Source organism: Benincasa hispida, chromosome 5 (genome assembly GCF_027475165.1).
Source record: "Benincasa hispida cultivar pf3 chromosome 5, pf3_genome.v1.1, whole genome shotgun sequence".
NCBI lineage: Eukaryota > Viridiplantae > Streptophyta > Magnoliopsida > Cucurbitales > Cucurbitaceae > Benincasa > Benincasa hispida.
Window position 1 is genome coordinate 54,147,308 of NC_143482.1, and position 13,595 is coordinate 54,160,902.

The window sequence follows — 13,595 nt, forward strand, 5'->3', positions numbered from 1 at the left end:
ACTTGAATCTCTGATTCTCTCTCGGTTGAATGTGTATGCTTGATGTATGGAAGCAGAGTGTGTGGATGTTCTTGAGCTTGGAGTCTTAGAAGAATGCTTATATCTCCAAAAGACTTGAGTCATCAAGTATGGTTAGCTTCAGGAGTGAATGAGTATTTTGATTGTAGAGAATTCTCTCTAGGCTCTCCTAGAGTCTAAAATTTCTGACCCCCACAAATGAAGAGACCTCTGTATCTAAAGAGTTCTCAAGTGGTCTCATAGGCTTAGGCTTGTTGGTCCATGGACATGGCCCTTGGACCCAACTAATAGGATTTAGGCCTTATTTGACATTTGGATCAAATTAAGCCTATTTTTAGGGTCAATACAAATTTAGCCCAAATAATAATGTCAAACTAGAGCAAATTGATTTTATTCAATCCAACAATCATGAAGGAAACATGTGATATCATCAGAATTCACCAATTTATATCTTCAACTTTAATTTGGGACACATGTCAACTTCTAATTAGTCTCAAATTTAATTATTTGGAATTTCGTCAATTTAGTAAATGACATGGCAATTTGCGATTGGTCCAAAATTTTTCATTCAACAATGTCAACAAAATTTTAATATATTTAATAAGCATGCCAGACCATAAGAGAGTTACTTAAAATTGGAACAACTCATCTTATTTGTAAATCAAATATACTTCCTAATACATTTCAACAACAAAGTCTCCATACTAATAAGCAAATTAGTTTTACCAAACTTTGATCTCAACAATCAACACACTTCCTACATTACAGCCAAAATAGATACTTTATTTTTACTCTAACGATCCACACTTAGATTGACACAAATACTTTATTCAATACAAGGAAAAAAAAATTGTTTAAATTCAAATCAACAGTGGGAGCTTATTAAAAAAGAGAAGTGATGTCATGGGTAAATCTCTATAAGAGATCTTAACCCTAAAATAGGGAAAATTTTGTAGGCACCAAATCCAGCTTCTTTAATCAATTTAGCCCACTCTTTTTCTTCTCTCTCTTTTCCACTTGTAATAGTCATCATCAACATGTCGTAGAATAGTTGAGTCTCAATTGAGTCTTCATTTTTGGTATTAAACACCACCAAATCAATTACCATCACTTTTCCTTTTTTACCATTGCTTGTAATTGCTTCTTTGCACTTCTTCAGAATCTTCACACATTCTTCATCACTCCAATCATGTAATATCCACTATTTTGTCACCATCAAATATCATATTATTACACAAATATTAGATTTTATTATATAAGCACAAATAGTAGATTTTGTTGTATAAGCACATAGGAAGAATCCTTTAAGAACATTAAAAAAATGATGTGATTGTATTAGAGTTGTATAAATAATGGGAGCATTTTTTTCTAGGCTATAAATATGTGCAACTTGTGATCTTTTAACTTCACCTTTTCTGAAATCCTTTTCCTCATCAATTTAGCTGTTTTCATTTTTGCTTCATGTCACGTTCCAAAAAATTAGACTAATTTTAGAATAAATTAAACCGCTTTATCTCCTTCAATCCTTTAATTTTAAATTATAGGACTTCTTTGTTGTCGATTCTAATTTGTAAAATTGGAATTTTTGTTTAATCTCTTAGTTTAACTGAATTAAATTTCTTAAACTGGTGGAAAGATAAGTTTTTTTTTTTTTTTTTTTAATTAAAACCTCTCATTTGAGATTTTGAAGTTTATTATTAGAAAATTTCTTCAAATCTTTTAAGCCTTTATTTATTATTCCCTTTTTGGAATAAAATCATTTGGTATATTTTGGAATTTAAGAGTCTTTGCTTTCAAGTGTGACTAATTTTTTTTTTTTATAAATTAATTATTTTGGAAAAAGGGAAAAGATAAAACAAATTAAATTAAACCCAAACCTCCCCCTCCCTTTTCCTCTCCCTCTCTCTCTTCCTCCTCTCATCGCGAAACTTAGTCGCCACACAACCCAACATTCTGGCGCATTTTCCCTCCGACGACACCACAGTGCAAACGACGACGATTGAAGATCGAAACAAGTTCAGCCCGACGCGAAACCCACCAGCTCTAGCGGCGACTGTTCTCTGATGGCGTGACTTGTAGGTGCAAACAAAAACCCACAATCGGCGACGCCTGCGAGCAGTATCCAGAAGCACTTGTGCGCGACCTCAGTGGCGGACGTCGACTCCCCTGTGCACGAAATTGAGTGATCCCACATTCGATCACGAGCGATCCAGCGATGGTGACGGCGTCTGGCAGAGGATGAAACGGCGTTTGGCAACGGTGGCGACTTTGTAGCAACATCCACGCGGTTGGAACACCCTGCAACAACGGTTTTCCCCTTTCCGTAAGGTTTGGCACTTACCCATGGAACTTCTACACCGGATTCCAGTTATCCATTGCTTAACGGCTTCTAATATACGGGTTTGAGCGAATTCGGGCACCAACCAGCAAGACTTGGAGTCGATTAAGTAAGTCTTGGTGGATAAGAATGCTCTGAATTCTTTTTCTAAGTAGATTAAGGTTCTTACAATATGTCTCTAATGCTTCAAAGCTCTTAATTGTAAATTCGGAATAGTTTTGGGATTATTTGGACGATTTTCAGTGAGGTCCCAAAGTTGTCTCCGTGAGCTTTAGGCATTATAGCCCTATCTAGATTCAATCGACTTTAATTTAGATGTGATAATTTAGTTCAAAATGCTTTTCAGTGAGGTCCCAAAGTTGTCTTGGAAAGACAAGAAAATCCAATTCGATTTGAAAATACTTAGGATCGTCGATGATACTGAATTCTTTAGATATTATATAAATGAATATTGGAAACTCTAAAGAACATTTTGCATGGCAAAAAGGAGGTGATATCGAGGCTGATCAACACTCCTCCAACCAACTCCCCCCGAACATTGAATTTGAGGAGTTTAATCACGATGAGGCGACTGTGGGACATGGTGATCGTGATGAGCACCAGATGACCAACTCCCCCCAAATTCGTCAGTGTCATACAGAGTAGCTTGACACATGTAAGAAGAGGCAGGTTGAACATGTAGAAGAAACACACAAAATCCATACAAAAACAAAAGAAAAGCAAGACTTATACGTGAGGAACTATCAGGAATTCGCAGTGATTTAGCGAACTTAACTAGCATGGTTCGTCTGTTGGGTGAAGAGCTAACAGAAGTTCATAAGCTCTGCGTCTAAAGTTTAAGGAAGGTAATAATTGTGTGTTGGGTTATTTACTAAACAATCGTTTAGATTTATCTAGATGATCATATAGTAAACTCTAAACAATTGTTTAGATTTATCTACACAATCATTTAGATTTGGATAGATGATTGTGTATCTTTATCTGGATGATCGTTTAGACACACTAAATGATCGTATATCTTTATCTATATGATCGTGTAGACATGCTAAACAATCGTTTAATGTTTCATTTATTTCTATCGGTTAACCCAAATCATGGTGCCAATGATGATTAAGATGATGAAGGAGGTAATAATGGAGGGACTGGTCATCATGATCATGGTGATGTGAGTGACCAAACAATTGATGGTGATCAAATAGTTGATGACCAAACAGTTGATGGGGGAGATATTGGACGAACCCCCTCCACGATTAGTTCATACCTAATAACGACGAGCAGCCCATGTAACCAATGCCCATGGACGTAGCTATTGAAGGCCAAAGAGTCGATGAAGAACGAATGATCGATGAACCATCAATTGGACCGATCGTTGAGGTCGATGAACCTTTCATAGTTATTGAAAGTGTAACATTTGAAGAACATACAGTTGATGAACCATCAATTCGACTGATCATCGATGAAGGTCAACTTCCTGAACAACCATTCAATGAGCGGACCCACTTCGACCTAAATTCTTCCATTGAGTTACAAGCTGATTCTGAAGGGAGTGCAACATAAGAAGAGGTCACTCAAAAAAAGGTATGACCGTAGTATAAAATATTGGCACACTCAAAACACCATAGTCACGAACTAAGAATCTAATTGCAGGAGGAATTTGAATGCCCTGAGTGCCGGAAAAGTTTACATTTGAAGATGTGAAAAGGGAAAAAAAAGAGGTTGAGTCTCGAAGAGCTCAACCAACCCTAGATATCCCTAGATTACCCCAACCACTTCTAAACGAGCCTCACCCACCTCCAAGGGAATTGAAACCACCCACAGGTGTTATAAATTTGAACCCATTGGTCCTAGTTTCTAACTTTTCCACTAGGATGGTTAGATCATATGTCTCACTATTCCCGATCTTAGATGTTCTATGGTCGGCATACAAGACATGGAGAGCCAATCCAGAAACAAAAAAACGAAGAGCGAATGGTGGTGTATACCTTCTGAACGAAGGATTTCTTCAAAACACTCAAGAAGAACACATGAGTGCTTGGGGATGTGAGTATTTAATAGTTCATTGATCATTTAGTCATAAACGATTGTGTTGTTGGTCATGTACGATTGTATAGAATTATCTACACGATCGTATAGATTGATCAACATGATCATGTTGTTATTACGTAGACGATCCTGTACGTAATCTACACGGTCGTATAGATTGATCTATATGATCTTATAGTTTGATCTACACGATCACATAGATTGATTTACATGATCGTATAGAATTGTCTACACGATCATATACATTATCTAAACAATCGTACATAATTAAGTACACAACCATTTATAATTAACTACACAATCATTTAGAATTAACTGCACCATTAATTATTTGTATTATGATATGGACGTTCTAGCGATGCACGTCCATCAAAAGCTGTATACAAGACCTAACCTCTGCCAATATTGATTCATAGTAGTGGATTCGAGCTTCATAGTATAGATTATCCAATTTTAGTTACAATTTGAATCATGGTTATAAATACAATCTAGTATATATTTATCTTTAGGATGCCATTGTGGAATCGGAAGGTAATTCGACAAATATTCGTGTAGATGGTTTGGTAATAAACGACGAAAATGTGGCACTCTGGACGAATTAAGAAGAACATATGAAGCATTGGGCGAGCAATGAATTCTTTCTTGACTATGTGCTTGGTGCATTTGAGGAGTACAAGCCTGGATGGAATAACGTGGAATTTGTCTTCGGGCCAATAAATATTAGACAACACTGGTTGATGGCTTCCATTGACCTATGTAATGCAAGATAAAGGTCTTGGACTCCATGCCGAACTACATCCTTGATGAAATTGTGAATGGTTATCTGCAACGGATGGCCAGATCAATATCGTCAATGTTGATAGTTGTTCGCCATGATCAAGGTCATCCAAACTTCCATACAGTATGTGGGAAGTGAAACGATCAAAAGTGGTCTTCTAGTCGGGCAAATCTTTAGATTGTGGTATTTATTGTGCAAAATTCATTGAATATCTTGTAACGAGAAAAGATAGTAGTAGCTTGCAACAAGGAAATATGCCACTATTTAGGAAACAATATGTTGCCCAATTGTGGGCTAATGAATATTTATGATAATTTAAAATTCATTGCATATTTCACATACGAATATAATATTTATGGTAATTTAAAATTCATTGCATATTTCACATACGAATATAATATTTATGGTAATTTGAAATTCATTGCATATTTATATACAAATATAATATTGATGGTAAGATGAATTTAATTGTTTAGATCATACTAATAGATCGTTTAGGTATAATGACACGATCGAGTTAGGGTTGGCAAAATTCTCCGCGGGGAATCCTTGGTTTGACCGGGGATGGGGTCAAACCGAGGAATTTTTTCGGGGCCCCGTCCGGGGACGGGGATGGTATACCCGACCTCGACCCCGACCCCGACCCCAATTTTATATATTTATATTTTTAATATTTATAAATATATATTTATAATATATAAAATAACTTATTTATATGTATGTTTATAATGTATACTATAGACTTATAGTGTTGTGAGCCCATATTGAATATATAAATTATAAATTTAAGCTCAAAAGTCAAGCCCAAACTTAAACAATTAAAAGAAAAAAAATGAGGATTCCCACGGGGATCTAATAGGGGATTCCCCACGGGGAATTAGTAGAGGAATCCCCACGGGGAAACGGGGAATGGGGCCCCGCGGGGACCCTGTTTCCCCGATGGGGAATCCCCGCCCCTGTCCCTGTCGAATTTTCCCCACGGGACCGGGGATGGGGGAACGGTCTAACATCAACCAACACTTGCTACCTTTTGTGATGGTAAATTTTCGAAGTTGTTAAAGTCTGACCGTCAAGAACACATTCAACAGTAAACAACTTTGCACACAAAGTTTGAGCATTTATATGCCACAGTGCAGCCGTAACAATTGCATGCGAATAAGGAATCTCTAAACAATTGAATTCCATGCAATTATACGTATTTGCATGAAGACCCACCAACCCCCTGAATGTCCATCATCTACATTGATTACATGCATGTCAACCAGGGAAACATGATACATTCTAGATTTCAAATTTTTAGCCTTCGGAATATCAAATGCGTAATCAGAAACTATGTTTGTGCATGCAATTATGTTTGTCGACGAATGTAGAACCAACCCTGTAACCACTCACGTATATGCTCTAACAGTTTTGTGATGGGGAGTTCTCGAGCATCCTTTAGTACTAAATTAAGGCATTCTACAATGCTTTTGGTCATCTTGTCATACCTACGGTGGACTTGGTAAACTCTTGCTCACCATTCTACCCCAATTCTTCGAGATATCTCATTACACTAGGATTCTGTTGGAGCTTGGCCTAATAAATTTCACAATCAGACATCCTATACGCTTTGGCCGCAAGATAGAAATGAGGGATTATATCATCGTTTTTTAATTGGGTCATCAAATTATTCTAAATGTGATATATGCATAGTGCATGAAATGCCTCGGGGAATATAGATGCAATCGCTTTTCCAATTGAGATATGACGGTAAGATATAATGACTAATTCCATAATTTCTCCGATTAAAACCTTTAAATTAGTCATGAACCAGGTCCAAGCTGCATTGTTCTCATTGTCCACGATACATAATGCAATTGGGTAGATGTTGTTACCGTAGATGCATGTTGCTATTAACAACCTTTGTATTTCTCATGCAAGTGGGTCTCATCAAGCATAATGACGGGACAAATGTAGTTCAAGAATCCTAATGCCATGAAGACATATTTAAAGTATTGTTCATCTTCTATTTCAACCTGAAAAAAACACCTAGATTTGCAATGTTTCATCGAATGCCTTACCCTGCATATGATCCTTCAGGCGACCTCGTGCAAATATCAATGCATATTTTCTTGTGCAGTAAGCCCGTTCGTAGCTTATATTCACTCCATAATCTCTTCGAACACCTTCAATTATATCCTTTAGGTGATATGATCGTATTTGGACTTGATTAAGTATTCAATGACCCAACTCTTAGTCTGTTGATGATTACCACTCCTTATTTAAAGTGTGTACGTATGTATGCTCAGATAATTTACCACCTTAAAGGAATCACTTCCTACCATTTTTTTTTGCACGGATGCACCACTTACATTTCTCCACTAAACACCATACGGTTTATAAGCTCTTCGTCGACTTCTTTACATAGTAGTAAAAATTCTTTTTTATTGCAAGCATTGACAATTTAACAAATAAATCATACTTGAAAAGGAAAATGTAACGAACGTTTATATCCTCTTTATTTAGAAAATCACGAGGTATTGCGATAAGTTCATCATAAGATGGGCAATCAGATGCTCTAGGTACATCTACGAATGACTGAATATGAGCATTTTGTTGTATTGGATCTGAGGGCATCACGGATGGTGGGATTGGAGTAGGTGGGGTTGGATCATGAATAAAAGGTGTTGGAACTGATTATGGACCTAGAGGTTGTATGTATCCATATTCAACATAAGTCTGTGAGGTGCATCTCATTTGGATGTTGTGACCCATTCAAGTTTCATTTCCATCATCTCCCATGTTACATGGTTCGATACCCCATTGGATTTTTAGTCCAAGTTGGAGTTTGTTAGTTTGTATGTCCTAAAACTCGCAGTTTGTAATCTTTAAACATATTCTATTTGCAATAAAATTGTTATTAAGGTTTATTCAATAAAGTTGTTATTGAACATGTAAATTTCACTTGTAAAACCTAAATCCAATGAACTAACGAACCCCTGGCTATAACATGAATACATAAACTTTATATAAAGATATAAAAGATGATCAAGTTTGAGTATATAGCCAAAACAGTATAAGTATAAGGATGAGATTGGGTACCATATCCTGGGGGCACTATGGATGCGGCCCGTTTTGTATTTTATACAAATAATGTGACCCCGAAATCGGTCATATGGAGGCATACAATTGAGGACATCCTATGCAAAAGATGTTTGCATAAGACTGGACCATGAAATAGTCACTTTTCTTTATAATACCATTTACTATTAAAACTTACTATTTCAACTCGATGACCTAAGGTAACTCGATCTCAATCTTGAGTTAACAATGAACTCTTGTTTATTTGAGATTATCCTTTATCTGCAATGGTGAGAGTGACTCAACATCTCTGCTCAATAAGCCTCCTATTTTAGGGATAAGACTGGGTACATAGTTGGGGACATAGTATTGCAAGATGAAATTCCCTTCTACCCGTTTTCAGGGTGAACAGATAGGTTGTTCACTTAAGTACTGACTCTTAGTCATAAACAAGGGCCCCGCTCTCTCTATGACTAAGAGGGACTCGGTTTATTGGTAGGGCCATAAACCAATTGTTCATTAGTGAATTAGGCAGAGTTAAGTAGTAAGATGTATTACAGAGGTAAAATGGTAATTTTGACCCAACAATAAATATGAATAACCTATGAATGATCGACTTACTGATTATGGTTAAATCAAGTGGAAAAAAATATATCTACAGTGAGGAGAGTGTAACTATTGGGCTTTAGTGGAGTAGCTCGAAAGTTAACGAATGTTGGTTAATTTGGTTAAAAGAGTTTAGCCAATTAATCTAGAATCATTGGAGCACATGATCTGTATGTCTATTAGGTCCCCATACTAGCTCATAAACAGATTAAACCTTAGAATAGTATGATGAGAAAATTTAAAACGTTTAAATTCAAATTAAGGAAATTATTAATTATATATGATATAATTAAACGTTTAATGATCAAATTAAACGAAATTGGAGAGTTAGAAAATATTTAAATATGATTTAAATATTAATTACATGAATAGAGATTCATGTTTTGAATAGGTGTTATTTTAATTTAATATTGAATATTAAATTAATTGATTTAATTAATTATTAAGAATTAATTTTACTTAAAATTAATTATAGTATTAAATTTGTTTAAGATTAATAAATTTTATTTAAATATTAATTATTGAATTAATGTTTTATAAAATTAATTTTTCAATTTTAATTTTTGAAATTGAAAATTGAAAATTTGAATTTGAATTAAAATGAAAAAAAAAATTGAAAGTGAGTGGGTTATTCCCACTTCTTCCACTAATTACACCTATTTTCCACTCAAATTGAGAGAGGTTTTGGTGTCTATCTCTTCTTGATTTTCATTTGCATGTGTTGATATGATCAAATGAAGGACAATATAACAAAAATGTTTTTATGCTATTTGTTGAATTGATGAATAAATTGTTTTTCATCTTTTATACACCAAAAACCACCCATTTCTCAAATTCTCTGGAATTACTTCTCATTTTGGATTCTGCCATCCAATCAAAAGTCAGAAGATAGTAGGAAAGACACTTGTAGTAGACTACAAGCTATTAGAAGGGAGATTTCAACTGGAAATTGAGCAATTTGAAGAGTTCTTCAAAGGTAAATTTCTAAAACTCTATTATTTTATTTGAACCATGCATGCTTGTTAGCTTAAATTAATGTAATTAGAATGTTTAAGATTCTGATTACTTCCATTTATTAAATATCAACTCCATCATTATGTGATTATATTATTATTTGTGATTTAAATTGTATGTTCTGGCGATTGTTTCATATATTGGATGCCTAAGCATGCTAAAAATATGGTAATACTATTGTGATATGTTTATGAATTGTGGAATGTCTCATTACATGTATTTCTTGCTTATTGAATTGGTCAGAGAATATTGTTTAGAAATATGTGATAGTTATGGATTTTCGCTAGTTTGTGTGAGGAAGAAATTAGCGAAATTTGTGAGTTTGTATAGAAAAGGAAGGGAATATCACTTGCCTCGGGTGAAAATGGTCGAGCGTGGTATGCCATTGTTGGATTGAAATTAGCATCAAGACCTTGGGTAAAAATGGTCAAGGATTAGTGTGCGGTTGAGACCTTAGGTAAAAATGGTCAAGGATCGATGTGTAGTCGAGACCTTGGGTAAAAATGTTCAAGGATTGGTGTGTAGTCGAGACCTTAGCATCAAGACATTGGATAAAAATGGTCAAGGATTGGTATGAAATCAAGACCTTAGGTAAAAATGGTCAAGGTTGATGTGTAGTCGAGACCTTGGGTAGAAATGGTTAAAGTTGATAAGTAGTCAAGGCCTTGGATAAAAATGGTCAAGGATTGATTTGTAATCAAAACCTTGGTTGAAAATGGTCAAGGGATGTGCGTGAGACCTTGGGTGAAAATGGTCAAGGTCGGTGAATAGTCAATGCCTTGGGTAGAAATGGTCTAGGATTGATGCGGAGTCGAAACCTTGTGTGGAAATGTTTAAGGGTCGACGTATAGTTTGATGGCTTTGAGTAAAAATGGTCAAGGGTCAAACATTGAATATTGTAGAGAAGTGTTGAGTCCTTAAGTAAAAGTGATCAGGAGTCAATGTAACTCGAAGGAGTTGGTCTTAGAAATCTTGATGTGAATCAAATATGTGTTGATGAACTCATTGAGGTTAGGAAGAGATTGGAAGAGCATGTTTTAATGTGTTGATGTATATATAACATGTTTTAGTTTTCATGTTTCTCCTATGTATAATAAGCATGTATTGTTGATATCTTTAGCATGTTATATGTTATGGATGTTATTTGATGGCTCTTCAAGGTGTGAGCCACTTACCAGTATAAATGTGTATTGACCCATCACCAAATTTTGTAGGCACTGACGGATATTGTGATCTTGGTGATGCTGAGAAAGAAGCTTGAGAAAGATCCGCTTTTAGATTTATGTTGTGATTCTTCTTTTTAGGAATTTATCTTATTTTAATTTTTGAAACTTAGGACTTTGTTTTAGATTTAAGCATATCTTCAGTTAATTTGTAGTACGATTTTGTAATAAGTTTGATTAGTTTGTTTTGTTGTGTTTGACATTAATTTGAGTTAGGTTTTGGTAAGATTGGTTGAGTCTAATTAAGTAGTTGTATTGATTATTAGTGTTCTGGAAACTCTGGCACTTATCTGGAGAAGAAGATATTGTTTGATTGTTGTTGGGAGTGTGTTTATGTTAAACAAGTGTTAAAAGAAAATTTTGGCTTTTGTCATGGTAGTGTCGTTATGCTACCAAAATCCTTCTAAAGTATAAAAGTATAGTAAAGTTAGTTTAGGTTAAATGTGTATTGAAATTTGGGGTCTTACATTTCATCATTATGAGATGAGCCCTTTTCAGATGTGGGATAGGAAGGATTAACTTTCGTTTTTAAAAAAGAAAAAAATTGTAAGAATATGACTGTTTTTTAAACTATTTGAAAATATAAAGCACCTAATAGATTATGTTCATATACTAAAACTAAGTGTATTTTTCAACTTATTTTTAAGTTTAAGAGTAGAAATTTTCTAAGGTTCAAAGGTATTTTTGATATAAAATATAAATGGTTTCTATCTAAAACTAATGTTAAGGGTATTTTTAAAATTATTAATTTAAGAGTAATTTTGAGATTATATTATATACACACGTGTGTGTCTTTCTTATTTTCATGCGTGGGCCGCAAATTTCTCTCCTCCCTTTCTACACGCATTTCTCTTTTTCTCTCCTTCAATCATGTCTTCCCCTTTTCATTTTTCTTGCTTTTCAATTTTTTGTATCATCCTTTTTTTATTCTTTTCAATTTAATGAACATGGTTTTTTTTTTTTTTTTTTTCCTTTTTTCCTTGATGGATATCATTGTTCAATTTTAATTGTCTCATTACCAAAGTTCAAAATCATACATTAATAAGATGTTCAATAGGTTACTAATTAATGGTTAAAAGTTTCAAATTTTGTCAAACAATTTACGGATTAGTTTAACTAATCTAACTTATGTAAACTAACATTATTTAAGATGAATTAACTAGAGTGAAATATTAACGTTACATACCAAATTTGAATATATAATTATTATTTTAAATTTTAGTTGGAAGCTGAAATTACATTAAATCCTAAAAATTATTTATATTACTTTTATATTTGATTTGTGATTACTTCGAAAAAAAACGACAAAAATAGTTATCATAGACAATTATATTTTGTTTAGTTCTTAAAAAAATAACGCGAAAAACAAAAAGACTTAATCAAATAGAGCCATATAAAAACCAAAAGAAATTAGGTTTTACCTTCAACAAAAGCGCATCAGCAGGAGGAATAGTATTAAACATATCCCCTTCAACATATTTGAAGTTTGGTTGATCAGACTTCAAGTTCGCCACAACTTGAGGAAGATCAAGCACGGTGCATTCAATTTGTGGAAAAGCCTTTGCAATGGTTTTGGCCATTGTTCCAGTGCCCCCACCAACATCAACAAGAGACTCAACTCCCTTAAAAACGTCTTTATGTTTCCCCAATAACACATTCATCACCAACATCGCATCACTCGCCATGCCTGCATTAAAAACCTCTCCATGCTTTGGCTTCTTCCTCATTTGCTCCCAAAGTGGCATTCCGTGAGTCGTCTCAAATGGCATTCGATCGTTAGTTTGAAACCAAGTTGAGAGAAACTGCCATGGCTTTAGGAGAGTTGGTTCAAGCATGGAAAGTACGAAAGGAGATACAGCATAAGGGTTGTCTTTAAGAAGAAGGTAAGATGAATTGGTAAGCATATATCCTTCCTCTTGTAGAATAAAGAAGCCAGAGTGAGTCAATAAACGCATCAAGCGGTATATGAATTGGGTTTTATTAGGATGGAGTTGGAGAGATGAAAGAAGAAGAGAGAGAGGCATAGGGTTGGGGCCATGACTGTGGATGGCGTCTGGAATTCCAAGTTGAATGGCGCATTTGAGAGCCATAGAGTTGATGAAGTTGAAGATATGATTCCATATGTGAGATTGAGCTTCCAACAACTCATCCCCTCCCATTTCTATCATATTTCCACCCTCCAAATTCATATTCATAACAAAGAAGAGAAATTGTCCAAACACTTTATGTGGTGTGTCCAAGTGCGATCTGGTTCCTTTCATATATATACATATTCATAGGCATTTTTATAAAAAAAATAAATAAATAATTGATATCAAATTGGTTAAAAATAACATTTTAATATTAAGTTGAAATGATTAATTTTCTTCTACCTAATTTTACAATTATAATAATTTAGTTTATGAATTTTAATAAGTATCAATTTTAGTCTAGTTATACTTTACCATCTGTGTCGTGAAAAATATTATTACAATTTCTTACATTTGTAGATTGACAAATTGATTATATCAAGTCA

General features: G+C 34.4%; 1 protein-coding gene and 1 long non-coding RNA gene across 3 annotated transcripts; one reads left to right on the top strand and one right to left on the bottom strand.

Annotated features, from left to right (window-relative positions):
- Positions 1 to 643: 643 nt before the first annotated feature.
- LOC120078335 (putative O-methyltransferase 3) lies at positions 644 to 13,329 on the bottom strand. 2 transcript variants are annotated; one of them, XM_039032576.2, is made up of 2 exons: positions 12,502 to 13,329; positions 644 to 1,219 (listed from the first exon to the last, which is right to left on the bottom strand). In XM_039032576.2, exons 1-2 carry the CDS (start codon positions 13,273 to 13,275, stop codon positions 920 to 922), a joined length of 1,074 nt encoding a protein of 357 aa, XP_038888504.1. In that variant the 5' UTR covers positions 13,276 to 13,329; the 3' UTR covers positions 644 to 919. The 2 variants fall into 2 exon arrangements, with proteins under 2 accessions (XP_038888504.1, XP_090170353.1); XM_090314227.1 differs by lacking the exon at positions 644 to 1,219 and adding an exon at positions 4,704 to 5,222 and having other exon boundaries at positions 12,502 to 13,322.
- On the top strand, positions 1,226 to 13,318 carry LOC150036248 (uncharacterized). The gene is made up of 2 exons (XR_016529899.1): positions 1,226 to 2,603; positions 2,707 to 13,318. It is a non-coding gene; the product is annotated as an uncharacterized LOC150036248 (long non-coding RNA).
- Positions 13,330 to 13,595: the final 266 nt, after the last annotated feature.